The sequence below is a fragment of the Schistocerca piceifrons genome, chromosome 3 (assembly GCF_021461385.2).
Source record: "Schistocerca piceifrons isolate TAMUIC-IGC-003096 chromosome 3, iqSchPice1.1, whole genome shotgun sequence".
Lineage (NCBI taxonomy): Eukaryota > Metazoa > Arthropoda > Insecta > Orthoptera > Acrididae > Schistocerca > Schistocerca piceifrons.
Window position 1 is genome coordinate 692,684,896 of NC_060140.1, and position 27,734 is coordinate 692,712,629.

The 27,734-nt window shown below is 42.8% G+C and overlaps 1 protein-coding gene across 1 annotated transcript in view; it reads left to right on the forward strand.

The window, feature by feature from the left end:
- LOC124788099 (ATP-dependent translocase ABCB1-like) overlaps window positions 1-27,734 on the forward strand; it is a 180,654-nt gene that overhangs the window by 38,749 nt on the left and 114,171 nt on the right. The window contains exons 5-6 of the mRNA XM_047255214.1: window positions 4,568-4,870; window positions 21,077-21,177. Coding sequence (XP_047111170.1) covers window positions 4,568-4,870; window positions 21,077-21,177 — 404 coding nt within the window. The remainder of the gene's footprint in view (window positions 1-4,567; window positions 4,871-21,076; window positions 21,178-27,734) is intronic.

Consider the following 27,734-nt stretch of genomic DNA (forward strand, 5'->3'; position numbering starts at 1 on the left):
CTATAGAAAACTTAAAACAAACAACTAGCTGTGGATCACTGCATTCACATATAGCAGCGCAGCCTTTTCCTTTTAAGTCATTAGTACTTCAACTGGACTTACGCTGTCCTCCGCCATTACCAACCTTGTGAAAACGTTTCTCATCTCTCTATACCAACTATACTCATAATCTATGGTAATCTGTTTGGGGTCTCCTACGCTTGTTCTGCTTGTGCCAGTTTTCTCCTCTATTGCTCCTCCAGCGCCAGGTTTATTCCTGAATGCCTTAGCAGATGTCGCATTGACCTATACGTGTTTAACATCGTTTTCCACCCTAATCTATCCTTCATAAGCTCCTTCGTCTCTGTATAACAACTGCAACTATCATCCACTTCAACCTGCTTACGTTGGTCAAGCTCTGGTGTCCGTCCAAAATTCACCCGTCCATTACCAAACGGATTATTCCTCAATGCCTTACGACGTCTTCTGTCAACCAATCTGTGCTTTTATCAATTTGCGCCATCAATTTCGTTTCTCCTCGATTCTCTACCAATCCTATCTTCAGTACTCTTCTGTAGTTTAACAATCCAAAGTCTTCTATTCTCTCCTGAATTGTTTACAGTCATCTGTACAAGGCTACATTGCTGACAAATGTCTTCAAAAATATGTTGTAACATTTAAATTTATATTCGACGACAAAAGTTTTTGTTCCTCTGAAACGAATTTCTTGCTGGTACCAGCGTGCATTTTGTATCTTCTTTAATCCGACCATTTGTAGCATTTTGCTGCCCAAATAGTAATACCATTCAACTACTCGCAGCGTACTATTTTCAAATCTACTTCCCTCTTTACCACCTGGTTTGATTTGCCGGCATTCCATTACCTTGTTTTTTTTGTTGTTGCTTTTGTTCATATTCATCTTGTAACCTCTATTGTCCTATCTTACATAATTGTAGTTTCATCAGCAAATCTTAGAGATTCTGTTTATTGTTCCAGAACTGTAATTTCTTTTGTTGATGTTGTGTTGAAGCTGAGAAATGGTGACCGTACTGATAAGCAGATCGTTCCACACGGAGTCGTGTAAGTCTAATTACAGGTGTTATGCAATGGGTAATTTAGTGATTTCAATTTTAAAGGCGTGAGCCTAACATACATGGAACATGGGTGCTGTAACTCAAAATGGTGATAAAGATAGGGGATTCATTAGACTATTGAAAGAAACGATGGACACTGTAAGTAAGGCCCTATTTATTAGAAGTCGTTTGGATTCCAAGTTACGCACAAGTGCATAAATAACTATGAGCAGTTACGTTCATGAAGTGTGAAGACAAGTTACAACTGACTTTAACCAACAAAACCTTGGGAGAGGTCGCATCATCGATCTGGAGTGACCAAATTAGAATCAAGTAGCTACGTTCGCGGAAGCCGCAGAGTGATTGCCAGTTCTCAGTTAAGAAGTAAAGAAAGAACAGCGGAATGAGTCACGCATGCACTGGCCGACTTGATTGAGTGCATGTTGAGCCTTGATTACTAACAAGCGTACTTGTAGCAAAAATGTAAAATTCCTGACTTTTGTCTGAAGGCCTTGTGTGTCTCCTACGCCTCGGTTTGTGAATGCTGCTCATCATACTTAGAGTTAGCGGTGTCCACGAGTGGCTGCCGTGGTGACTGGAAAACTCCCAGTACTTTGTCCTGCACCAGAGGCAGCTCTGTCACAAAGCCTGGAATCAGAACCCATGTCTCGGCGGATGTCTCCCCTCTCAAGTCTACGACCGAAGTGTTCTGCATAACGATACCAACAAGAGGTGAACTTTTACTGTTTCTCCTTGAGTGTGAGCGTGATTTTGATCGCAAATGACAATGGTTCCTCTGACCGATGACCAATCAGATAGCCGGCCGGTGTGGCCGTGCGGTTCTAGGCATTTCAGTCTGGAATCGCGTGACCGCTACGGTCGCAGGTTCGAATCCTACCTCGGGCATGGATGTTTGTGATGTCCTTAGGTTAGTTAGGTTTAAGTAGTTCTAAGCTCTAGGGGACTGATGACCACAGATGTTAAGTCCCATAGTGCTCAGAGCCATTCGAATCATTTTTTGAACCAATAAGATAGGTTCTGATAATGTAGCGATCTCTCCCCAAACTCAATTTTAATGTTATTAGCCAAAAGAGGGTACTTTTACGCTGGGGGGGGGGGGGGGGGGGGGGTTAGAAACAGGCAACATATCATTCCCACTACCCGCCTTCCAGTTCCGGTCAAAAAGGCTTCCTCCTCCAACTACTCAAAGGTGAGCTCTGTTGTCCCACTCCAGAATTTATTTACGTTTATCAATGGTAGATGCTCTTACTGCTTTTTAGCGAAAATCAACAACCTCAATTAACTTGCCACCAGTTAGGTGGCTGCTGGTGCCAACTCTCAACCTGCAGAATGGCCTCTTCTTACTCCAACTTCAGCATTATTCGGAATTCAGGAATCCTGAAGATTTCTTTACAATTCTGCAGGCACTGTCGCTGTTAGTGGGTGTGAAAAAGTCGCGACGCATTCCCGTCGTCTTTTATTACTCAATAACCTCCCCCCCCCCCCCCCCCCCCCCAGATACACTGCCTTAGTGGTGGCGGCACGTGCACTTGGAAAAGGTTTATCTTTTTGCAGTCTGTCCTATAAGATAACCCTTAGGATCAGTATCGCCTCGCCGTTTCCTATATTTCTCTGGAACTCAAGCTGACTCTCTCCCAAGTCGACTTTGACCGATATTTATAGTGTTTCTCCATTTCGTACTTACACTGTTCTCTCAATTTTTTACGTTTTGATTATCTGAATTCCCCAAAATAGACTGATGCTAAGAGAGTAATACAGTATTGACGATGGGACCCATACGCTTGTAACTTGTTGGTGTACCAGCCCTATTTCAATTAGATGGATTGTGCCACTTAAGTTCCGAAATTACGACAAACACTGTCTCTAAGCACCAGCCAACGTTGGCTCTCCACTGTGATAAATAATCGCTTTAAAGTCTGTCTTGAACAAGAATCATGTTAAAAAAATCTGAAAATCAAGTATTTTTACGGATCTCTGTAGCTGCTATAAGAAAGCAAAAAATGTGTTCTTAATTATACGCTGTCAGTCACAAAAATGGTTCAAATGGCTCTGAGCACTATGGGGCTTAACTTCTGAGATCATCAGTCCCCTAGAACTTAGAACTACTTAAACCTAACTAACCTAAGGACATCACACACATCCATGCCCGAGGCAGGATTCGAACCTGCGACCGTAGCGTGTCAGTCACAGTAATGTGACCACCTATCATAAACCTGACTAAATAACTTTTTCAGCGGGAGACGTGCAGGAAGAGCCTGTGAGGCTCTGGAAGGTACTAACAGGGATGCGGAACCATTCCGACTCCAGTGGCATGACCAGGTTTCTCTTTTGAACATCCGTGACGCGAACAGCCCGACCAACGTCACCCCACAGATTTTCGATTAGGTTTTAATCTGGGTCGTCTGGACGCCTGGGGAGTACAATAAACTCATCCTGGTGCTCTTCGGACCACGCACATACATTTTGAACTACGTCAGACGTTGTATAGTTCTGCTGGTAAACGCCATCAAGTAAAGGAAAACATACTGCTTGTAGATGTGAACGTGGTTACCAGCGATAAGTGCGAGTTCCAGAACGACGAGATCAAACAGGGGATGCAACGAAAACACTTCCCAGGCCATAACTCTCCCTCCTCCGGTCGGGATCCTTCCGACGATTGTTGCAGTATGTTGGCCTTCAGCCGTACACGCCAACGACATCTGAAAAGGCCGCCTCCTGCCACTCAGTGGAGATTCAGTTGTGGTACTGTCGCCCAAATTCCAGCATTTGTCGCTGATGAATAGTGGTCATCACGGGTGCATGAACCAGGGGCATGCCGCGGAGGTTCATACGCAGCTACGTACGCTGAACGTTTGTTGAGGAGACACTTGGTAGCCTTGTGTTTCATCTGGGCAGTCAGCTGCCCAACAGCTGCACGTCTACTCATCCTTACACATCACCTATGGCCCGTGGTGCAATACAGCTGCCTTGGTGCAGGTTTTGGATAGCACCACTTTGCCAAGTACTGTATACTTTAAACATGGCAGCACACGAACAGTGTACAGACATAGTCGTTTCGGAAATTCTTCCACCATTAGGCCGATCATGCCCTTTTGGACGACAGATAAATCCTTCCGTTTCCGCATTACAACGACTACGCCTTTTTCCACCTCCCCAGATATGTGTTCTATGCCCTCCACTGCTAGTGCTGCCACCTGCTCTCTGTGAGAGATTAGTGCATGTTGAGGTCGAACATAAGCGATGGTCACATTAGCGTGACCGGACCGTGAAAATAGGGCCTTGGCTAAGTTTTCTTTTGTCGACAACGCGAGAGCTCCTGTTGCTGCATTGATGCTAGGAGCAACTCACTGGCTGTCAGCTGTCAAACACTTTAAATCGGACTATAGGAGTAGTACCTAGTATATACACGCTAGCAACTGAAATGTTTTACAGCACCTTAATCCGCCATCGACGTGGCGCTACCCCCTGATGCTTCCGCCTCGCTTGCTGTTTAGTTCCGCTTCTCGACGGCGTGGGAGCGCTGGCTGCTGGCCCTCGGGGTGGTGGCGGCGGTGGGCGCCGGCGTGGGCATGCCGCTCAGCAACCTGCTGTTTGGAGACCTAACGGGCGTCATGGTGGACTTCGGGTCCGCGCTGGCCAACGCCACGGCCGTGGGCGAGCAGGTGCCCGACGTGGCGGTGCGTGTCTTCCTGCACGGCGTCCGGCAGTTCCTCATCTACAGCGCCATCCTGGGCGCCGCCACCTTCCTCTTCACCTACGTCTGCATCTTCACCTTCAACTACGTCGGATACCGGCAGGTAAATGCGGCACTCGGTACTGGGATAAGAGAATTAGACGCCTTCGTGTAATGGAGACGATTCACTCTATGAAGTATGTACAGACCGTCCCAGAATGTAAGTTTGGTGCATAAGTTGGTAGCATTTTTGTTTCGCGTGTTGGTATTCCAGTTGCTATGGGTTTATTTACTGACTGTCACATTTTATTTGTAGTTCACTATTACTATTCGAATTTACTTATTACGCTACTCGCTATTAAAGTTGCTGCACCAAGAAGAAATGCAGATGATAAACGGGCATTCATTGGACAAATATATTATACTAGAACTAACATGTGATTACATTTGCACGCAATTTGGGTGCATAGATCCTGAGAAATCAGTACCCAGAACAACCACCTATGGCCGTAATAACGGCCTTGATACGCCAGGGCTTTGAGTTAAACAGAGCTTGGATGGCGTGTACAGGTACAGCTGCTCATGCAGCTTCAACATGATACCACAGTTCATCAAGAGTAGTGACTGGCGTATTGTGACGAGGCAGATGCTCGCCCACCATTGACCAGACGTTTTCAATTGGTGAGAGATCTGGAAAATGTGCTGGCCGGGGCAGCAGTCGAACATTTTCTGTATCCAGAAATGCCCGTATAGGACATGCAACATGCAGTTGTGCATTATCCAGCTGAAATGTAGGGTTTTGCAGGGATCGAATGAAGGCTAGAGCCACGGGTCGTAATACATCTGAAACGTAACGTCCACTGTTCAAATTGCCGTCAATGCGAACAAGAGGTGACCGAGACGTGTAACCAATGGCGCCCCATACCATCACGCCGGGTGATACGCCAGTATGGCGATGACGAATACACGCTTCCAATGTGCGTTCACCGCGATGTCGCCAAACACGGATGCGACCATCAGGATGCTGTAAACAGAGCCTGGATTCATCCGAAAAAATGACGTTGTGCCATTCGTGCACCCAGGTTTGTCGTTGAGTACACCATCGCAGGCGCTCCTGTCTGTGATGCAGCGTCAAGGGTAACCACAGCCATGGTATCCGAGCTGATACTCCATGCTGCTGCAAACGTCATCGAACTGTTTGTGCAGATGGTTGTTGTCTTGCAAACGTCCCCATCTGTTGACTCAGGGATCGAGACGTGGGTGCACGATCCGTTACAACCCTGCGGATAAGTTGCCTATCATCTCAAGTGCTAGTGATACGAGGCAGTTGGGGTCCAGCACGGCGTTCCGTATTACCCTCCTGAACCCACCGATTCCATATTCTGCTAACAGTCATTGGATGTCGACCAACGCGAGCAGCAATGTCGCGATACAGATAACGACAACCAAATGTTTGATTTATTTCGTTTAAATGCATCAATCCACAATGTTCGACGTCAGTGTACGCAAGAACTGACACATGTGGTGAACCGTGATCATTCCACCATCGTACCGTATTTGCATGTAATGGGAATGATTCAAAAAATCGGGTGTTTGCGTACAGCATGCCCTAAGCCAAAATCACTAAAATCAGCGGGTGGCCATATGTGCATCTTTACTTGCTCATCATCAGTTGACTCGTGAACAACACCGATGATTCCTATCCTGTATCCTTACTGGTGATGGGAAATAGTGTCTATCCTAAGGAAAAGAAAGGAATGGTTAGGCCCAAACAAAGCAGCGCGCATCTACAAGAGATAATGTTGTGCACCTGATGGCACAGTGACGGTGTGGTGTACTACGAATTGCCCCTCCGAGGTGTTACGATCTCTCCTGACATTCCTTGTCAACAACTGAGACGTCTTGTAGACGCAATCCAAGAGGAACTTCCTGGAAGACGCTAAGTAATGCCGATCCACGACAACGCCCGCGCACATTCTGCTAGGTTGATAAAAAACGCCATACATGAGCTGAGTTGGGAAGTCATTCCGTACCCACCCTATTCACCTGATCTTGCGCCCTCATATTTTCACCTTGTCCGCTCTCTGATCAACGACCTTCAAGGAACGAACTTCCCGGATGAGAATGCGCTCCAAACATGGCTCGATCAATTCTTCGCCTAAAAACTACCTGATTTCTACAGTCACGGAATCGGAAAGTTCTCCCAGCGCTGTTGTTAATAGTGAAGGAGGGTATATTATGGATGACTAAAGACTGTTGCGTGTACCTACTGTGTTTACTGAACTTATGGAATAACCATGTGAACTTATGCCATTATTTTCTACCGTCGAAGTTTATACGGATTGCATCATAATTAAGATTGAAAACTGACGTGGGTGGAAGTATACTATAACAGAAGCAAATCATTTCAGGAAATTTGGACCAAGGAAACGAGATTTTTGTGGGATAACTGCGAAAGTGTGTTAACGAGCCACCAGTGACTTTTGTGTGAAACATAGTACAACTGTCACCTGAAGATTCGTTCCATACGAGTTTTTACCTGATCATGATCTTAAACGGAAATGTTTGTAAATGAGGAAACAAGTGTCTTGAGAAATGCATTCCGGCAAGACTTGAGACAGACTGTGAAGCTGGTTTGTTTCCAAGCAGGATTGTCAAAAATGAAAAGAAATACGAGCGGCGTTCAACAATTAATGCAACATCTTTTTTCGCGACCAATTTCGGTTCGAAACATGCGCAATTTTTAGCCTCCATGATGTCACAACGTTCCGACTGGTGGTGCCGCTATACATAGCCTTCAAAATGGCGTCTTTAACGGACGTGCGCTCAAGCAGAGAGTTGTAACTGAGTTTCTTTTGACGAAAAAACAGAGCATCGTAGATATTCATAGGCGCTTGCACAATGTGTTTGCAGACCTGGCAGTGAATAAAAACCACGGTCAGTCGTTGGGCGAATCGCCTACCATCGCAACAAGGTAGCCGAAGTCTATCCGATCTCCCGTTTGCCGGCCGGTCGCACACAGCTGTGACTCGTGCAATGTTGGAACGTGCAGACAATCTTTCGAGGTGATCGGCGGATCGCAATTGAACCATTCGCTGCACAACTGGACGTCTCTGTTTGTAGTGCTGATACACTCGCCCACCAGATGGGTTCCTCGCCGCCTAACAGGAGTCCATAAAGAGCAACGACGGACATCTGTCATGGTGACGGTCTTCTGGGACTCTGAAGGGGTAATTATGATTTTCAACAAACTTCTGTTTGCGATATCCTCGTGTGTGGTTCTTTCTACAAGAGCTGAAGAGGTGGTGCCGGTTATTTTCAATTGGGACTTCCTGACTGCTGTTTTTCGGGAAAATTCAGCCACTACATACTCAGATGGTGTGATGATACGGTGTATCGTCGAAACCGGTTGTCACCAAACTGATAATGAAATTACAGCTGACAGTAGTGTCTAAAATTTCAATAATCATATTGGCTGTGGTCCTATTCTCCTACTTAGCAAGGATGGATATGCTGAAATCTGAAAGTGTTATTGTGTTTGATGTCCTCCCTCACTGTACAACGATGAACTGATCAACTTTGAAATATATTGTGCTACGCGTATGAAACTGAAGTTCTTCAACGTGTGCTTCGCCACAGAAACGAAAATGAAATCCTCCTCCTCCATTACTATGCAATGCCATAGAGAAGGCCGTGCACGCGAGAGGAGCTCACAAAACTTCACTGGACTGTTCTTCGTCATCCACACTACACACCTTCCCATTTCCATCTGTTTGGCCCAATGAGGAATGCGGGAAGCAATACGTGGATGGTGTGGAGATTAACGATGCAGCAAGACGTTGGCTCCGACGTCGAACAGTAGAACGGGATCATGCGAGCAGTAAGGTGGTGCAAGGCCGGGCCGTCGCAACGGAAATAGTTCTACTGGGATCCTGAATAAAACCAACCGGCTTTCAGCAAAGAATGTGTTGCGTTACTTATTGAACGCCCTTGTAAACTACGACACTGCGTGTGCCTTTTTTTACCTTCCTCCTTTGTTGTGATGTCCAAAACGATCTCGTTATCTATGGGTGGACACAGGATTTATAAGGTTTCCAGTTTATATTATCGATTTCTGTTGGTAAGCGACGGATTTCACTCCCCTTTCTTCAATGTTCTACTGACTGGTTTGATTTGGTCCTTAATGATTTCCTTTCCTCCACCGACCTCTTCATCTCAACCTGTACGTCCTCAGTTGTTGGCTATATTCAAATCTCTGTCCTCGCCAGGGATCTCTCCCTTTGAGGTTCTCTACAGAATACTGCTCTGCAAAACTGTTGAGATGTATAAAGTTCCATAACGTTTTAAATACGCGGTGGGAATGAATGAAAGTGAGGAGCATGTTGTCGGTGGTCTCCCAGTCGTACACAGAAAGCTGGACGTGACATGGCGTGAGGTCAGCATCAGTGTAGCGACGAATGGGGCTCGCCCCGCAACATGAGGCAGTTGAAGGAACTAGAAAAGAGAGAGTGTGTCAATCAGCGAGCAGTTACGATGCACAGTGGCGATAGTCTTCAGTACAACGCGGCGCGGTGACATTTGGATGACTTCATGTCGGGAAGAATCTTTAGCACACTGGAAGAAGGACGAAGCGTGACAAATATAACCCATGAGTTTGGTATATCTTACAGTATTGTTTCTCGTGCATATGGAGCGTTCCGAATCGGAGGTCCTGCTGACAGAAGGAGAGAAAGCGTTCGACCACACTATACTACAGGAAAGGATAGCAGATATATAGTGTAAAAGCCACATCAAACGCAGATGGAGTTGCAACAACAGTTAACAGGACTGTAAGGCACACAGTCTCTCTCTCCACAGTAAAATGTGGCACTGCGACTGTGCGAGGATAGGCTCTTTAACCAAAGACCAAGCGTTCTGCTCCGTTGACACATTCGCAATGGTACGAAGAGCATAGAGGCTTGACCTACTAGGAGTGGGGTCACGTGCTTTTCTCAGACGAGAGCAGATTCAATCTGATTAGTGATTTCTTCGGTATCCTTATGAGAGGTGCGAACACTCATTGCACCCAGGACCACTGTCAGACGTAATCGTTTTGGTGGCCCAGGTGTTATGTTGTGGGATGACAAATTTTGCACGAATGTGCTAATCTCCAAGTCCTTGATCACGGTAGATTCATCGGTCAACGTTATTGTGACACAATACTCCTTCCACATGTGCGTCTTTTCAGGGGTGCATCTGGGAGGATGTACAGGGTGCGCCAACATCGAAGAGTGAACGTGGAGAAGCTCCTGGATCGAGAGGTTATTCGGCGAAAGAACAAGCCTGGCCAGTCCCTCGATCGCTTCTGGGGTAGGTTGGGGAGACATACTGCTGCACGTTCACATTTATCAACTACCATCCGGAGGTTGTCAACCGCACTGGTGGAGGCATGGACCACCTTACCACAAGAACTCCTTTCCAATCGTGTGGGCAGTGTGGGAGCGTGTTGCAGAGTTAAAGACCATTATAAATCACGTTGACTTCAATGAAATTACTATTTTTGAGTAGAAGGATCGTTCTTATTCGTCTCACTGCGTATTTATTTCAGTTACTTTCATTGCTAGGGTGCAGCAGTCATTTGTATGTATGGTCGAAGTTTCAGCTAGCTGTGCTACCCCGCAGTGAACCTCTTTCGTTCTAAGGTTTTGCGCACCAGTGTCCAATGAAACTTCTCTCTCACGCGCCTTCCTCTAATTAAACATATTCCTTTGTTCGTCGATTCAGCGGAGGACTTCTTCGTTTCTTATCAGTGCACATAATTTTCCACGTATTACTGTAACACATTTCAAACACTTCTATTTGCTTCTTTTCCTGTTTTTGCGAAGTTCATGTTCACTTCCTCAACCTAATTCTCATGTTTGATATTAGTGGACTTCTCTTGCCGAGGAATGCCCTCTTTTGTTGCGCTAGCATGTTTTTCACGTCCTCTGTGCTTCGCCTGATGTGTCGATTATAAAGGTATATCATTTATCTTTAGAGAACGCAATCCTGTCTGGACTCAAGGAACGTCTTGTACGCTTTGTGCTCGTGAACTGCTGAAGGACGTAAAACCACGGCACTTAATTGCGAGCAGGCCGTAAGCAGGAAAATAAGTCTTGTGGCAAGGTCGCCGACAACTCAGAGCAAGGCAGAAGATACTCTTATCTCGTCAAGATAACATCTTTCGCCTTTCGTTTTGTTTACTCCACAGTTTCTTTAAGTCTTCTTTATGACCCGATCATGAAAACAACCAACCGCCACTGGACGTTTTAGAACATACGTGCGTATCATATTAGGATACGTTTAATTGTACGTACTAAACTTGTAGTTTGTATGCAGTCTAGAACGTATCCAGTCCTTGTTAATACGACTTATATTGTCTCACTGTGTTCTATGCTGTCTTGTGTAGAAACCAAAAATTACTCTCCAGATTCACGTATCGTACCACGAAACAATTATCAGTAGAAACAACTGTCTGCTGGAGCCTATTTGACTATAAGCAATCCGCTCAAGGATTCTAAAGATATTACATGTACTAATGAGCTAGATTGTCTGATGGAGAATGGATAAGCAGGTCGAAACTGGATACAACAATACAGTCGAACCTTGTATGGTCCGTCACTCCGGTTAGTCCGACCATGCTCAGGCTCGCGAGCCTGTGCCCACTTGTCACTGACTGGACGCCTATCGGGCCATTGTTGCGGTGTCTGTCGCTGTGCATACGTTATTGCGCAGTTTCATCCTTTGTTGGGATTAAAAAACGTCGTTGTTTGCTTTATTCAGTGTTCGCTACATTACTTATTACTGTAGATTCATTGTGTGTACAGTTGTGTGTTTTTCAACATGACTGGATTCAAACGTAAACACGTAACTCTTTCACTTAATGAAAAATTACCAGTGCTACATAGACTGGACGAAGGAGAATCGCTCCAAAAAATTGCAAAGGAACTGAATGTAGGTGTTACGATAATTAAGGATTGAAGGAAGAATCGGAAAGACATTGAATTCTATACAGTTACGATTGATGGTGAAAACACTCTGAAGAATCGCAAAACATTAAAAAAGTCTAAACTTGAACTGCTTGATAACGCACTGTGGATGTGGTTTTGTCAAGAAAGAAGGAAAGAAACTCCAATATCCGGGCCAATTCTCAAAGAAAAAGCGATGGTTTTGCACAGAAACTGGAAGCCGAAAGTAAATTTGCTGCCAATGAAGGCCTGATTGATTGTTGGAAAACTCGTCATGGTGTCCGACATGTTTCTGTTTCCGGTGAAGAACTACCTGCCGATGCCGCAACTGCTAAGGAGTTTTCTGTTAAGTTTCAATAAATTGTAGAAGAAAATGAACTGTTACCCTGCCAAGTGTATAACATCGACGAGACAGGGCTGAACTTAAAAATGTTTGCCAACAAAAACGCTCGCAGCTTCAAATGAATCCGTGGTAGGAACGAAACTTATAAAAGATAGAATAACAGTCATTCCTTGAAGCAACACAGATGGTACCAACAAGCTCCGCTTGTTCGTCATTGGCAAATCTAAGAAGCCAAGGGCATTCAAAAATATAAACTTATCTTCCTTGCCGGTTTATTACCACAATAAAAAATCTGCTTGGGTGGACTGCGACCTTTTTAAATCCTGGTTTTTCGATGATTTTGTGCCATCGGTCCAAAAAGACTTGAAGCAAAAAAAATCTGCCTGTTCGTGCTCTACTGCTGTTGGATAACGCACCATCACAGCCATCTGAGGAAGATTTTGTGAAAGGTGACATAAAAGCTCTCTTTCTGCCTCCTAATGTGACCTCACTCACCCAACCAATGGATCAGGGCGTTATCGAATGGTTGAAAAGGTGATATCGCAGAAAGTATATCTGCTCAATCTTGGAAAAATCTGAAGGAGGTCATAACTTATTTGAGGCAATGAAAGATGCTATCTATACAATCGCTGCATCATGGGATGAACTGAAACCAGACACACTGCGGAAATCGTGGCGTAAGCTTTGGCCACAAGTTGGCTCTGAGCACTATGAGACTTAACTTCTGAGGTCATCAGTCCCCTAGAACTTAAAACTACTTAAACCTAACTAACCTAAGGACATCACAGACATCCATTCCCGAGGCAGGATTCGAACCTGCGACCGTAGCAGTCCCGCGGCTCCAGACTAGCGCCTAGAACCGCTCGGCCACTTCGACCGGCTGGCCACAAGTTATGACTGAAAATGAGCATACCGAAGATGAGCGAAACAACGAGAAATCGTTAAAGATCTACAAACTCTGGAGCAGAACGTCCCTGCCAATGAAGTTGAAGAGTGGATCAACGAATGTGACAAAGGCTGTGACACTTTTGAAGAGCTCAATGATGACCAGATTGTTGCCGCTGTTAGCCAGGAAACTGTGAATGAGGACTCGGACGGCAAAGACGAACCCCCCACCCGGATCTCACACAACGGTGCAAAAAACGCTTTTGACATAGCCCTTCAATACATCGAGCAGAACCCAGCTTCGACTCCAATGGACGTTTTGTGGATAAAAAAAATGGAAGGACACTGCAGCTAAATCTAGAATAGCATCTACTAAACATAAATGTATCACTGACTTATTTTTCCAAGTAATTTGTTTTTGTTTTTACTGTAAAAACAATGAATACAGTGTAATCATTTCTTAGTTGATACATACAGTAGTTTATTTCTTTATAAAAAATTTCTTTTTTATATACAGTGCTATAAACATTTTTTGGTTTACAATATATATATTATCGTTTATACGTTATTAAGTACGTACAGTACCGTAATTTGTTTGTCGTTTTTCTTTTTAAAACCAATACATATTATAGTGTGTGTAGACATTTTTTAGTTAATTTATTGTTTAACACTGTGTAAAATACATCTTTTTATGTTACTGTAGACGTCTTTTAGTTCTTAAATCTTTTAATTTTTTGTACTAAATATCGTTTTATAGTTTTTGCAATAAATATTAGATTTTTCGGATAATCCGACCCTTTTTTCGTTCCGACCATGGTCCCGGTCCCGAAGGTGACGGATTAGAGGGGTTCTACTGTACAAATATTGTTGTGTCACCTCCAAATTATCGCTGTTTTCCAAACACCCTTATGGTGATTACAGATTTGAAGTTTTACGTTGGATGTTTTAGGAAGACTGAGTTCTATTCCCAGTGATGTACGTGTTATAAGATACGTAAATTTGGAAATTTGTGGTACGTTCTATGGGACCAAACTGCTGAGGTCATCGGTCTCTAAGCTTAGAGACTTGCACACTAGCTTATGTAAGTTAAAGTAACTTACGCTATGGACAACACACACACCCCTGCCCGAGGGACGACTCGAGCCTCCGACGGGGGAAGCCGCGCGAACCGTGACTAGGCACCCAGACCTCGCCGCTACCCCACGCGGGACATGTTATAAGATACAAATATCACAATGAGAGTGATCTCAGTTTTCGATGAAATCATGATCGTATACGGAAAGAATTCAGCAATAAACTGTTTTATTATGACTTTTCCACTCTAGAAGTGAGACCGTACCGAGGGGGTGGCGAGTTAGACCCCCAACAAAGGTGCACCCGTAGAAAGAGCGCAAAAACTGACAAAAGAAAAACAAGAAAGAAATATTGTATTAAGAATTAACTGGGAGCGGTGCGACAGTTCTCCTACCCTTCTGTCGTTCACTTAGTTAGCTCCTGTCCAACAATGGACCTCTTGATGCTGCGGGATTTTTAGATCTCGGTGATCGCCGAGCGGGTACTTCAACAAAATAATATCCTATGTGACCGAAAGCTTCCGAGTTCTGCAGTTTTTTACCAACTAAAGACTGGAGCAAAACTGAGCTGGAATATTTCAATGTGACAGAATAATAATCGAAATGGAAAACAGATCTCACCTGAAGGGGAGAGTTGGCTAAATTGTATCACATTTTGACGAAAAAAATTTCATAATTTTGAAAGTCTGACACCGGCGTGTACCCTTTATTTTTACCTCTTTTTAACGTGAACACCTTTTTTTTTCATTGAAAATGAAATTTAATACTATATTATAGCATTGTAAACATTGACTGTCCTATTCCTCAATGTATAAGAACTTTAACTTTGCCACCTTAATCTGAGACTGCTGACGTCACTAACCGCTAAACGTACGCTGAAGTATTTTATTTATTATAGCCTAAGCAGTAAGTTAGAAAATTATTTAAACAATACCATCTTTCTAGGAAAGATAAACTCACTAAACTTATTTTAATAAATGTTTGCATGTGTTACGAATTTGGAATCTGGTTTCTTAATTGTACCAGTGGGTTCATAAATTGCACCACCCTTACAGACGGTCCTTGAGCTTAAAGACATGTACGAGAATATTTCCAGTTTCATGTACGAGAATAATTTTAGGAATATGTTCCATATTTGAGTTCTTACATGACTATTTGCAGGCATTACAGTATAATTTTTTCAATGTTCTCCTTACCCCTGCAGCTTTACGTTAATCCACATTATGTATTTCATGCATCTAATCATTTCTTTCATTCACTCTTCCTCGCGCAACTCGCTTACCATTCCTCTGTTTTACGAATTAGTTTCTGTGGGTGCTTTCAAATGTATGTATATTCTCTCCCAATTCGTTTATAGCTGTGTTGGAAAATACAGTGGCAAATAAAGTACTTCCCTTTTTTCTTTCTTGTCAGCAAGCCTCTTAACTATTTTCTTAGACACATTATATGTACGTGCTCATTCATTTAATTCATGATTCCCATTTAGATACACTGTCACAGCAAAATGTAATTCATCTGCGCTTGACTTTCCCTAACGTCTTACTGTTGCATATTGGAATACAAAATAATTATTTGATTAATAACTTAGGATAAAGGATGAATTAGAAAATTAACCAAATTATTTCTAAACATTATGTTCCATTAATAATACTAAATGCATGTTTTCAACGTCGTCATAAGAGGAAATTTCTGAAACTGTCCCTGGAACTTATAGCGGTGTGTTAGAGGCAAAATCGCCATTTTATCTTTTCGAACGAACCACAACAATTAGGATTCATGACTGTCCAAAGGTTATTTCATATATTTTACCATAAATAAAACATTATGTTGCCATCTCGTAACAGTAATTCTGCTCGTCACGTGTACATAAAGTTAGATCAAAGCTACAGCAAAATCAACGTTTTCATCAGAAAATCTGCTCATCAATATACAGAACTCATAGCTGGCAGTACGGCTCCGAGAAAGAGGTAGTTCACACTGACATCACTAAATTTCGGATAGTAAAAGAGTTTTGAATTCATTTAGTAGTAGTGACAGAAATCCGGAGCCGGTACAGTAACGAAGGCAACTCTCCCCTATCACACTACTACATCTTACCTTAATTTATTGTAACGAAAGGCCTTAAATGAAAACTCTGTGCGTAATGTAGATAAATTTTCTTCTGCTTCTGAGTCGCATACAGCCGAGATTTTGATACAGCGGAGGTACTAAATGCAACAGCTGCTCCCAGGTTACAGATAGAGGAGCTGACAAAGAGGATTTACACGGTTTCCGATTGGGATATTTTGAAGTTTTCTTCAAAGTATGGTTTAAGAGATGATTACTTGTATACTGCAATAGTTATGACAATGGCAATGGTTGAATCATCTTGTGAAAGTAATTTCAGCGAATTAAAGATGACCAAAAAACTTCTTAAGGTCGAGTACGGGTGAAAGCCGATTGTCAAATCTTGTCGATAGAGTCCACACTGCTGCTAAACCTAACTGCCATGACATAACAATGAGTTTGAATCACTGAAAGTAAGGAAAAATAATGTAAAATTATAATAAAAAGACAGCTTGTGAAAAGGGATATTTTCTTAGTTCTTAATTAAGTTTCTTTTTCTTTTATTGCTGAGTGATTATTTATGCAATACAGATAAAGACTGTAGTCGCTCATTTATTCGTCCTACCAATGAAAATGCTTCGAGGTATTGCTGTGGCAAGTAGATAGTACTGAGCCAGTAAAGGGTTCCGATTATCGGTCTGCCTTTATCAGTGACATAGTCGGTGTATCCACATAACCATTCATCGATCCATGTAGATAACACTGAATGATTACCAAGCGCCGTTTGGGTTGACATTGTTGACAGGATGGCGAGATATGCGGTGAGGTAAATCCAACTTTAATTTTTGTCCCTCGTACAAGTTGTATGTGAATGATTCATATAACCAGACAGCGAAATTTTAAGAAATTTGTTTTTTTATGAATAATTTTCCAGCGAAATATGGTATTTTCAACCCATAAAGTGCAGGTTGTCATTCGATATGGTTTTATTTATTAGAATATTTCTGTGCTGTTTTAAAGTAGCTACCGAGTAGAACTTTGATGAAGAATAAGCAGTTCGCAATGCCGGTAATCGCCAGCTGTAGCGCTCGTGGCTATATGTGGCATCGCTACCCAGGGAACAATTTAGTAGCCTTTATAACTAATTGAAGTAAGTTTGTGAAATACAGTAATAGTGCATTTCGTTACATGGTGACGATATATTTGTCATTTTAGATCTCAAACATAAGGACAAAATACTTTCTGTAGTTACAGTTCGACGGGTATGGAAAATATCAAACGTCATCTGGTGGCTGACTATCGAGATTGCGTACGCATTTTTCAAGTTTGAGATTATAAAGGTGTGTCGGCAATGATGAGATCTAATGAGTCAAACGCTGATCTGCCTCCGCGACGGGCAGCTACGTACGAGAGACTACTTAAAATGCTTGTGTGCTATAATATAGTCTCTTTATTCCTCCAGAACGACAAGTATGGCGGATGGTTTTTAGTAATACTTTGCAAACTGACCAAAATACATACAGATGTTGAAGAGCCTGTACGCTTATTGGCTAGTTTACAATATCATTAGGTACCACATTTCTACAAAAACGTTTGGAAGTTTGTGTGTCGTAGAATGAGACGGATGCACTGTTGCTAGACGACTGTGCGCCTTGATCCTAAGTCTAGTATTATTTCGTAGCTAAAAGCGAATGTCTACGGGTTGAGTGGAAAGTAATTTTTATTTTTAATTTCATTGTTAGACATACGTTAACCCCGAGATTATCATCTAGCTTTCGTGAAATGTGTTCATAACCAAATTTCAATTGACTGTTTGTAAAGTACCGCAATAAACTTCAGACGGACCACCCGTACCAAATTTGTTAAAATGTGTGTGAAATCTTATGGGACTTAACTGCTAAGGCCAACAGTCCCTAAGCTTAGACACTACTTAACCTAAATTATCCTAAGGACAAACACACACACCCATGCCCAAAGGAGGACTCGAACCTCCGCAGGGGTCAGCCGCACAGTCCATGACTGCAGCGACTAGACCGCTCGGCTAATACCGCGCGGCTAACAGATTTGAAACATCCGTTACTATCTGAAGAGTTATATGTAAAAGAAAATGCTTAATGGGCTATTTTTAGCAAAATTACAGCTGCTTTACAAGTTGATATGTTGCATGTGTTTCTAGCAACTCGTGCGCAAGAGATTTTTTCCTGTTTGTTAACGGGTGAACAATAAAATTTATGTTCACCCGTTTATGACTGACTATATTACCTCGGACGTAAATTAAAACTCCACCGACCAATTTGACACACGTTTTACGTGCGCTCATTACATTCTTCAGACGATGCCGCGACTTTTGTGTCGACATGACTATATTCAGTTGCTGCCTCCTTATTGTTTGTAATATCTAATGGCCAGCACTTCGCTGTGACTTTAAATGCAAAAAAATGGTTCAAATGGCTCTGAGCACTATGGGACTTAACATCTGAGGTCATCAGTCCCCTAGAACTGAGAACTACTTAAACCTAACTAACCTAAGGACATCATACACATCCATGCCCGAGACAGGATTCGAACCTGCGACCGTAGCGGTCGCGCGGTTCTAGACTGAAGCACCTAGAACCACTCGGCCACACCGGCCGGCCTTTAAATGCAAATCATGTCTTTGATAAATTATTCTTAGTGATTATCAGAAGAGGAAAATTAATTCTGTATATAGAGTTCAAATTCTGCAGTTCGACTGTATGAATTAGAATGTAAATAAAGGGGTTGGGCAAAAGTTTAGGAAAATCGAAAGAAATACACGCGTGAAAATAAATGTATAGTCAAGCATGGAGGTAGCGCTGCTGTATTTGACCGTGAACGGCACCTGTGAAATGTCCTCAGTGCGTTGTTAGTCAGTCGTGGTCAGAACAGCGTTTTGTGTTGTTGCGAGTGCGTTATACCCGAGCTAAGTGACTTCCAACGTGGCCAAATTATTGGCACTCGTTTGATGGATGCTTCCTCAACGGAGGTAACCGAAGATCTATACCGCGTACATGGAAAGCAGAAAAAAAAAACATCCACTGAGTCACAACGCGGATGTAAGTGTGTTGAGTGATCGTGACAGACGTTCATTGAAGAGGAGTGAGATGAAAAATGAAAAATAGGAAGACAGGTACAAAAGTCACTGCAGAGCTCAATGTCACACTCGCGAACCCTGTCAGCAACAAAACAAGACGAAGACAGCTCCATACCCCAGGAACTGCAGGGCGAGGTGGAATTCCCAAAGTGATGCCAAAGTGAGCAAACCAGGGCTATGCAGAAAAGGAAGAATTTAATTCGTTTCGACGAGTCTTGCTTCACGCTCTTTCCAACTGCTGGCCGAGCTTACGTGCCAAGAGTGAACCATGGCGGGGGTCCCGTGATGATTTGGGCAACCATAACGTGGTAGTCCAGCAAGGTCACTTTAGTGCCAAGGGCTATGTGCCAATTTTGGCTGATCAGGTCCATCCCACGCTACAATGTTCGTTCCCCAGTTGCGGTGCTGTTTTTCCAGACGACGGGACCCCGTCCATACAGCTCACATCGTCCAGCACTAGTTTGGTGAGCAGGAGGATGAATTGTCCCATCTGCCCTGGCCACTACAGTTACCAGATATCAGTATTAACAGAACCCAGTGTGTTGACCTCGACAGGGAGTGTTAATCAGAGACAAAGGTATTGCCAGGAGTACTCCAGGGAAGTGTGTTAGTACCGCTGTTATTTTCTACATAAATAAATGATCTGCCGGACAGGGTAAGTAACAGTCTCCGTCTGTTGGCTGAAGATGCCTGGAGTATGCGAAGGCGTCGTCATTGAATGACGGTAGGCGAATACAAGACGACTAAGATAAAATTTCTAGTTGATGTGATGAATGATGACAGTTACCTCTAAATGTTGGAAAAGGTAAGTTAATGCAGATGAGTAGAAAAAGCAAAGCCGTGGTGTTAACAGTACAGAATTAGCAGCGTGCTGTCTGACACAGTCACGTCGTTTAAATACCTGGCCGTGACGTCTCAAACCAATATTAGGTGCAATGAGCATGTAAGGACTGTAGTAAGGAAGGCGAATGATCGACTTCGGTATATTTGGAGAATTTTAGGAAAGTGTGGTTCATCAGAATTTTAGGAAAGTGTGGTTCATCTGTAAAGGTCACCGCATGTAAGTCACTAGTGTGACTCACTGTTGAGAACTGTTCGAGTGATTGGAGTCCGCACCAGATCGGATTAAAACGAGGACATCTAAGCATTTCAGAGGCGGGCTGCCAGAGTTGTTACCGGTAGGTTCGAACAACACGTAACTGTTACGGAGATGCTTCGGAAACCCAAATGAGAATTCCTGGAGGTAAGGTGACGCTCTTTTCGAGGGGCACTATTGAGAAAATTTAGAGAACAGGTATCTGAGACTGACTGCAGAAAAATACTACCGCCGCCAATGTCTGTTTCGCATAAGGACCATGAAGATAAGGTTAGAGAGTTTATGGCTCGTACAGAGGCATATGGACAGTCCTTTTTCTCTCGCTCTATGTGCGAGTGGGATAGGAGAGGAAATGACTAGTAATGGTTCAGGATACACTCAGCCACGCACCGTACGATGACTTACCGAGTACGCATGTAGATGTAGACGTAGATTCTAGGCCTTTATGGGTTGTTTGGTCCAGCTTTACCATCCTTACCTGAAACTGCCACTATTTTTCAGGAAGAATGGTATATAATTCCTAGTAAAATGATTTAGCACTTGTATTTATTCATTTCGAGAAGACAGTAACTTGTTTCGAATGGCTACGGTTTTTCTACGCCCTATTATATATGGTAACGTGTTGCATTTTTGGTGTTTCCACGTTTTTGTCCAGCCCCTATACAGAGACTTCCCGAGTGCTGAAAAGCGATCGTAAGAGGTTCCATCTGTATACTCCGTCCAGGAAACTTGAACTTTATGTGATCTGTCGTTGAAGTATAGCGTAATGCACGACTTTCTTCTGCACAGATTCATCGCATCCGCGACTTGTACCTGAAGTCTGCACTGCAGCAGGATATTGGCTGGTACGATACACAGCAGACCGGGGAGTTCGCCAGCCGTATGTCCGAGTAAGTATAAGTATGTTCTGCTGACGTTTAGCCCAAAATCGGCTAAGAGCATTTCTCAAGCTTGCTTAAGTATGGTTTGAATACGAATTAACTGCATTCATCCTTTTGCTGCCAAGTGCAGCCATTTTCAAGCTTTTTGTAAAAATGGCTGAAGTGGCTCTGAGAACTATGACACTTAACATCTGATGTCATCAGTGCCCTAGACTTAGAACTACTTAAACCTAACTAACCTAAGGACATCATACACATGTATGCCCGAGACAGGATTCGAACCTGCGACCGTAGCAGCAGCGTGGTTCCGGACTGAAGCACCTAGAACCGCTCGGCCACAACGGCCGGCAAGCTTTGAGTCCACGGCTCCCGTGACCTGAACGTAAAGATCCGTGGCTCCCTTTCCACATGACTTTGTTAGTTTTGTTATTTCTCTGAACTTCTGGAAAAGTTATCTCGCGGTGCATTTGCCGAACTACCGTGTTCGGACTCCAAATATCGTTTCATTTTGTTATGAAGCATACTTTCAGTAGCTAGGACTTCGACACAAGTGGCACACTGTGGTTGTTCTTCATTTCCTACAGTAGTAAACGTATAATCGAAATTCAGTCCTGTCTACTTCGAGCGTTTTCGTCTACACACGTCTTCGGAACATACTTTGAAATATTACCAAGACCGGTGCCGCTTAATTTTACATAATCCCGTAGATGATCACGCACGATTGGTTTTTGATCACTTTTTTGGTATATGGCGAGTCCTTAGCTTACCAGGTACTAGTACTCTTGATAAGTGGAATTTAATACTATTTTACCTACCTGGTAGTTTGTTATTAGGTAGTTCTTTTTTCGCTTTTGTCCTTTCTAGGTACGACAGGAACGTTCTATGCTGTTTTATAATCGAATTATCTTTCCTGACCAGAACATGACTTGATTTTATGAGTATGTTCTGCCTGTATATCTTTTCACTTTAGTTACTGTTTCTTGCCTTACATTATTTTTTTATTACTTTGTAGAGATTGCACCTCATGGTGCTGCTAAAATGCTGCGAAACTGGTCGTGCTTATAAATACAGTACTTACTGGTGAAGAAGTTTTACTCTGTCTTCAGAATGATACATCCAGGTTGTAGCTGCCATGGCTAGAAAGTCTTCTGTGTTATTTTTGTACTTTCACTTACAAATTTTCCATGCTGACAAACAGACTCAGATCTAAGAAGACAAACAACACTTACTTGCCGGCTCGCTAGATGTCACTACTAGCGCACGCGTTGTTCTTTTACCCAGAAAGCAAATAAACCAAGTAACCATTTTTGTAAAACCACCGCGATGCCTTTACTGTATGGCCACGTCGCCCCTGTAAGCAGCAACGCACAGTTTGAAGTCCCTGTTCTAGAGAACAGCATTTAAAAATTCCTACACTTTTTCCTAAACGGAACTCATCTAAAGACAAGAGATATAATTCTGGGAGTGTTTCAGAGTAATTTCATAGTTATTGTTGTTGTGGTCTTCAGTCCGAAGTATGGTTTTATATAGTTCTCCATGCTACTTCATCCTGTCCAAACTTCGTCATCTCCGAATAGCAACGGCAACGTCATCATTTTGAGCCTGTTTACTGTATTCATCTCTTGGTTTCCCACCACAACTTTTATCCTCTACATTTCACTCCAATACTAAACTAGCGATCCCTTGATGGCTCAGAGTGTGTCCTATCAACCCATCCCTTGTGTTAGTCAAGTTGGCCACAATTTTCTCCACAATTATATTCAGCACCTCCTAATTGGATACATAATCACCTTATCTTCAGCATTCTTCTGTAGCGCCACATTTCTATTCTATTGTCGTCTGAACCTTTTATCGTCCACGTTTCACTTCCATGCAAAATTAAGTGATAGAACATATCACGTTGACCAACACAGGGATAAGCAAAGCTATATTATATGTAAACATGCAAGTTGCAGGGCAATGCAATGGTGTTTTCTTATATACTGCGAACAACTGCAACACAGACTCTTACGATGGGTCTGGAACAAAGAAAACGGCATTAAAAAAATGTGTGTATACCTGGTTCAAAAGCGACAGACAGCACTGCAAGTTCTTTAGACTCTGGGGCAAAACCGGTGATTGTCAGTAAGGTATTAAGTTGTGCTCCATAGTCTTTAGTTAGTTCGTAAACATTTTTTTTAAGTTGTGGACTAATTTAGATCGACTAATCGTCTAGCAGAAGAATATCCAACAACATCCTGTTACAAAATCATCTGTATACTCAGACTAGTCGGATTTTGTAACAATGCGTCATTCCTTGGATATCAAAAGAACTTAAAAATAACAAGATTTATGATAACACCATCATTCACAAAAATGGAAATTATGTTTCCATCTAAAGCAGCTCAGACTGACTGATGAGGGGGAAACGGGTAGAGACATAGTACTATCAGAGACAGCTAGGTAACTTATACGGTGATATTAAATTAAAAATCGTGTAATACCGATTTCAAAAAGCTCCTTTATACATATTACCAAATGTCTGTTAGGCTGCGGCTATTGTAGGTCACTTTGACGGCGAACAAAGTATCTTCGTGTTTGTAATGTTACATGACACAATGAACTTTTGAGGTGCTACTTGATGATGTCAGCAATTTATGGCGCCATGTTGCCTACATCATACCATTCTCCATTACAACCTCTACCGGAATTATGACAAAATCCCCTCTATATCTCTGAGGGAATTCCTCTTGGAAGAACAAGAGAAAAGTCTATCAGTTTTAATATTATTGAAAGATCGTTCTACAGAATCTAATAAAAAAGTGTGAGACCGTTCCTCGATTGATTATATAGATGCACGCACTTGTCGGATCTTTGGTTGTCGCACCCCGTAGCCGTTCCCTGAAAGTGTGAAACAGTTCACTGTCTCCCGTAATAAACTGATGAAGCGTCTATACGCTGGGAATGTCTACTGCACGAGATAATGGCCCCACATGGTTCCTCAGACTGTAATTCAAAGGGTGTAAATGAAGGATATGCAAACTATGGAACCCGCCAGTGAGCGAGGTGGCGCATTGGTTAGCATACTGAACGCGCATTCGGGAGGACAACGGTTCAAACCCATGTCAAGCCATCCTGATTTAGGATTTCCGTGATTTCCCTAAATAGCTTTAGGAAAATGCCGGAATGTTTCCTTTGAAAGGGCCCGGCCGATTTCCTTTCGGATCCTTCCCTAATCCGAGCTTGCGTTCAGTATCGAATGACCTCTTTGTCGACGGGACGTTAAACACTAATCTCCTCTTCTTGAAACCCACACTCCTCTACCTATTCATGTCCCATGGTAGATATTAAGTACTGCATCGCGAATAGTGTAAAATATGCTGGACCCTCAGTATGCGTAAACCACATCGTTCCTTTTACTTGGAGGGAACCATCATACAGCACATCTGCAAAATTTTTGGAAGTGGAGTTCTTGTAGACGAAACTTCTAAAAGCTGATAGAACATATGGCCCACCTTTTAGCCACTTACATACAATTCCTGCCCGGATATTACACCTAAACTGCTAATTTGATTTTTTTTCAAGTAGTAAAGGGTACAGTAAGCAGTCGCAATGATGTTAACTGTGTACCTAGATTTCCGTCATGCACGTAGTCACCCAGGCCAACAGTAATCAGCCGCCATCTCCTCATTCCATCTGCCATGATAAGTGATTCTATTAGTTTTATGTCTTGATGATCCCTTTCTCCATGTTCTTCGCTAACACCATCAAGATTGTCAGGAGGAAGTTAGGATGGCTACGAAGAAAACGGGTTTTATGGCTCACATTGCATCTGAAGTTTTCAAGGCAATCAACATATTTTCCACCATGGCTTTGAAATATTGGTGTTTTCTATTCCGTAAGAACTAATTAACCACAGTCTTAAATTCTGTCCACGCCGGTCGCTCTTCTTGTGTTTGTACATTTTCAAATACTTCATCTTTTTTCAAACTTCTAATGTTCGGTTCCACAAATATTCCTTCTTTGAGTTTAGCCTGAGGTAGAAGAGAAAATTGTGAACTTAAAACAATCACCATTTTTGTCAATGCTTCGAAGAACTGTTTCATCAGAGATTCTGTTAACACATTTTTCTCCCCAAGATTTATTGTTGTTTTGCTAAGCCATTGCATTCTGCTCCAATGCGATTCACGCACACAGCTGTCTCAGAGGCACAGAAAACATGGAAACTGCATAAAGCCTGACTGTTGTCCCAGCAGTATTCTGTTACTTTCAGATCTCCACATACAACCCTCTGGTGTTTCGCGTAGTTTGATGCCTTCAGCAACATCTCCATATTCTTTTAAGTGCACAGTGCTCTGGGCCGTATTTATTTCCACTGTGTAGAAGTACGGCCTTGAGACTTCTTTTGTAACAATCTATAAGTGGCCTTCATTCCTTCGTGTTGTACGTAACACCGTAACTTGATTACACACCATCAATGATCTTGCAGTAAACAAGGGAGCATTCTGTATTGAAATACTCACGAAATCCCGGTTCTCTCGATCGAGACCAGTAGAATGTTGTGCCCGGCGTAAGCAAACGTTTTCCTTTAATCTAGCCCACAAAACTTGTGCTCTTACCAAGTCATTCGGTTCTTCTTGTGTAAACTGCACTGGTAGTCCTTTTGTGGATGTGGAGTCATAATCTGAAGTTTCATTTGATGACGATGATGATGCTGAAGATTCGAAAGCAGTGGGTGTTTCAGGCACGGGAATGTTATGAACATGTGCTACAGGTGATACGGCTAATTTTAGGTGTGGATAAACAGCTCGCCGGCCGGTGTGACCGAGCGGTTCTAGGCGCTTCAGTCTGGAACCGCGCGACCGCTACGGTCGCAAGTTCGAATATTGCCTCGGGCATGGATGTGTTTTCTGTCCTTAGGTTAGTTGGGTTTAAGTAGTTCTACGTTCTAGGGGACTGCTGACCTTAGATGTTAAGTCCCATAGTGCTGAGAACCATTTGAACCAGAGTTCTGCTTGCCTTGTGCTCATTTCATCAAACCTGCAATGCATGGATGACAAACAGTATGTGGCGCAATAGTTTTGTCCTGGTGTCCAAACTTTATACCGAAATAAAATAGTTACGCTTTTTTGACCAATATGGTTATGTCCTCTCCCTTGCTTCTGAGAGTCCGAGAGCAGCAGACGTAACGAAACATATCAGGGCCATTCAAACGATCTTCATTATGAAATCGCCGTTATTAGGCTGTGTGTGTGTGAATTCTTAAGGGACCAAACTGCTGAGGTCATCGGTTCCTAGACTTATACACTACTTAAACTAACTTATGCTAAGAACAACAACAACAACAACACACACACACACACACACACACACACACACACACATACCCGAGGGAGGACTCGAAACCTCAGGCGGGAGGGGTCGCGCAATCCGTGGCATGGCGGCTCTAACCGCACGGCCACTCCGCGCGGCCATTACTAGTCCGATTTGAAATAATCTGGTAACGTCGACACACACAAATTTTACTTCAAATGTATACACAAATGACTCTGATGCGTTTGTATACCTCTAAACAACTCGAGAAGTATCGATCTTTCCACAGTCCATCATGCTGATTTGCTTTATGATCTATTGCAGTATAAGTATTATGCGGGATATTTAAAATACTTCAGGAATTACGTAAAAACTCTGAGTGTTAGAAGAAAACAGGTTACACTTTCGTAAAGAGCACTCTAACATACCTACTTTCATGTAATGAGCCGAAGCATCGCAGCCCCGTGGCGCGAATTCACCACCCTGATGGCCAGTCCTTGCACCTGGTCGCTCCCGTTTGGTCGTTGCGTTCCCTTGTTGCCGTTTCAGATTCAGCGCACTGTTTGTTCGCATGTACATCAGAAACTTTCACAACCAAATAAGCTCATCAACGTGTTAACGAAGGGGAAAAATTACAGTTTCATAGAGCACCCTACTTTCACCATGAGTACATCTCATGCATTAACATTGCCATACTGATTTACTCTGTTGTCAGTCTCTGAATTACAAAATCAATCTCTAATTTTTATGAAAACGGCATTCAGAATGGGGTGCTACGTTTCAGCACGTCCCCAGTTCCTGCAGCCTCTTTACCTGCTGCATATCTTAGCCTCTACAGTAGGTTTGCATTTGACCCGCCTAGAATTACAGAGAATTTATCCTGTCTTACACGGTAGAGTGACTGTAGTGGACCATCAAGACATCGTTATTCTGTATTGTATGTATTCATTTATACTTCATCTGTGGATCGAAATGCATAAAAAATACCAATATCGAAGTCGAAAAGGTCTTAGGACCACCTGAAACTAAATGGTTCTTGAAATGTGAGGTGTAACCGAGAGTGACATCCAGCGATGGAGCTGTGAGCTCTGTAGTCCAGTTGCCATGCCTACACAATAACGGACCTAAACAGGACCATTATGGTTTAGTTTCAGACTGTGAACAGTATAATGGCAAATTTTGTAGTTGTTTTCGCAAGTTTCCTAAATCCATTCACATTAAAAATGTGAAAACGACGATTTGGTTACACAAATGAAATATATGGATTTTTAAGG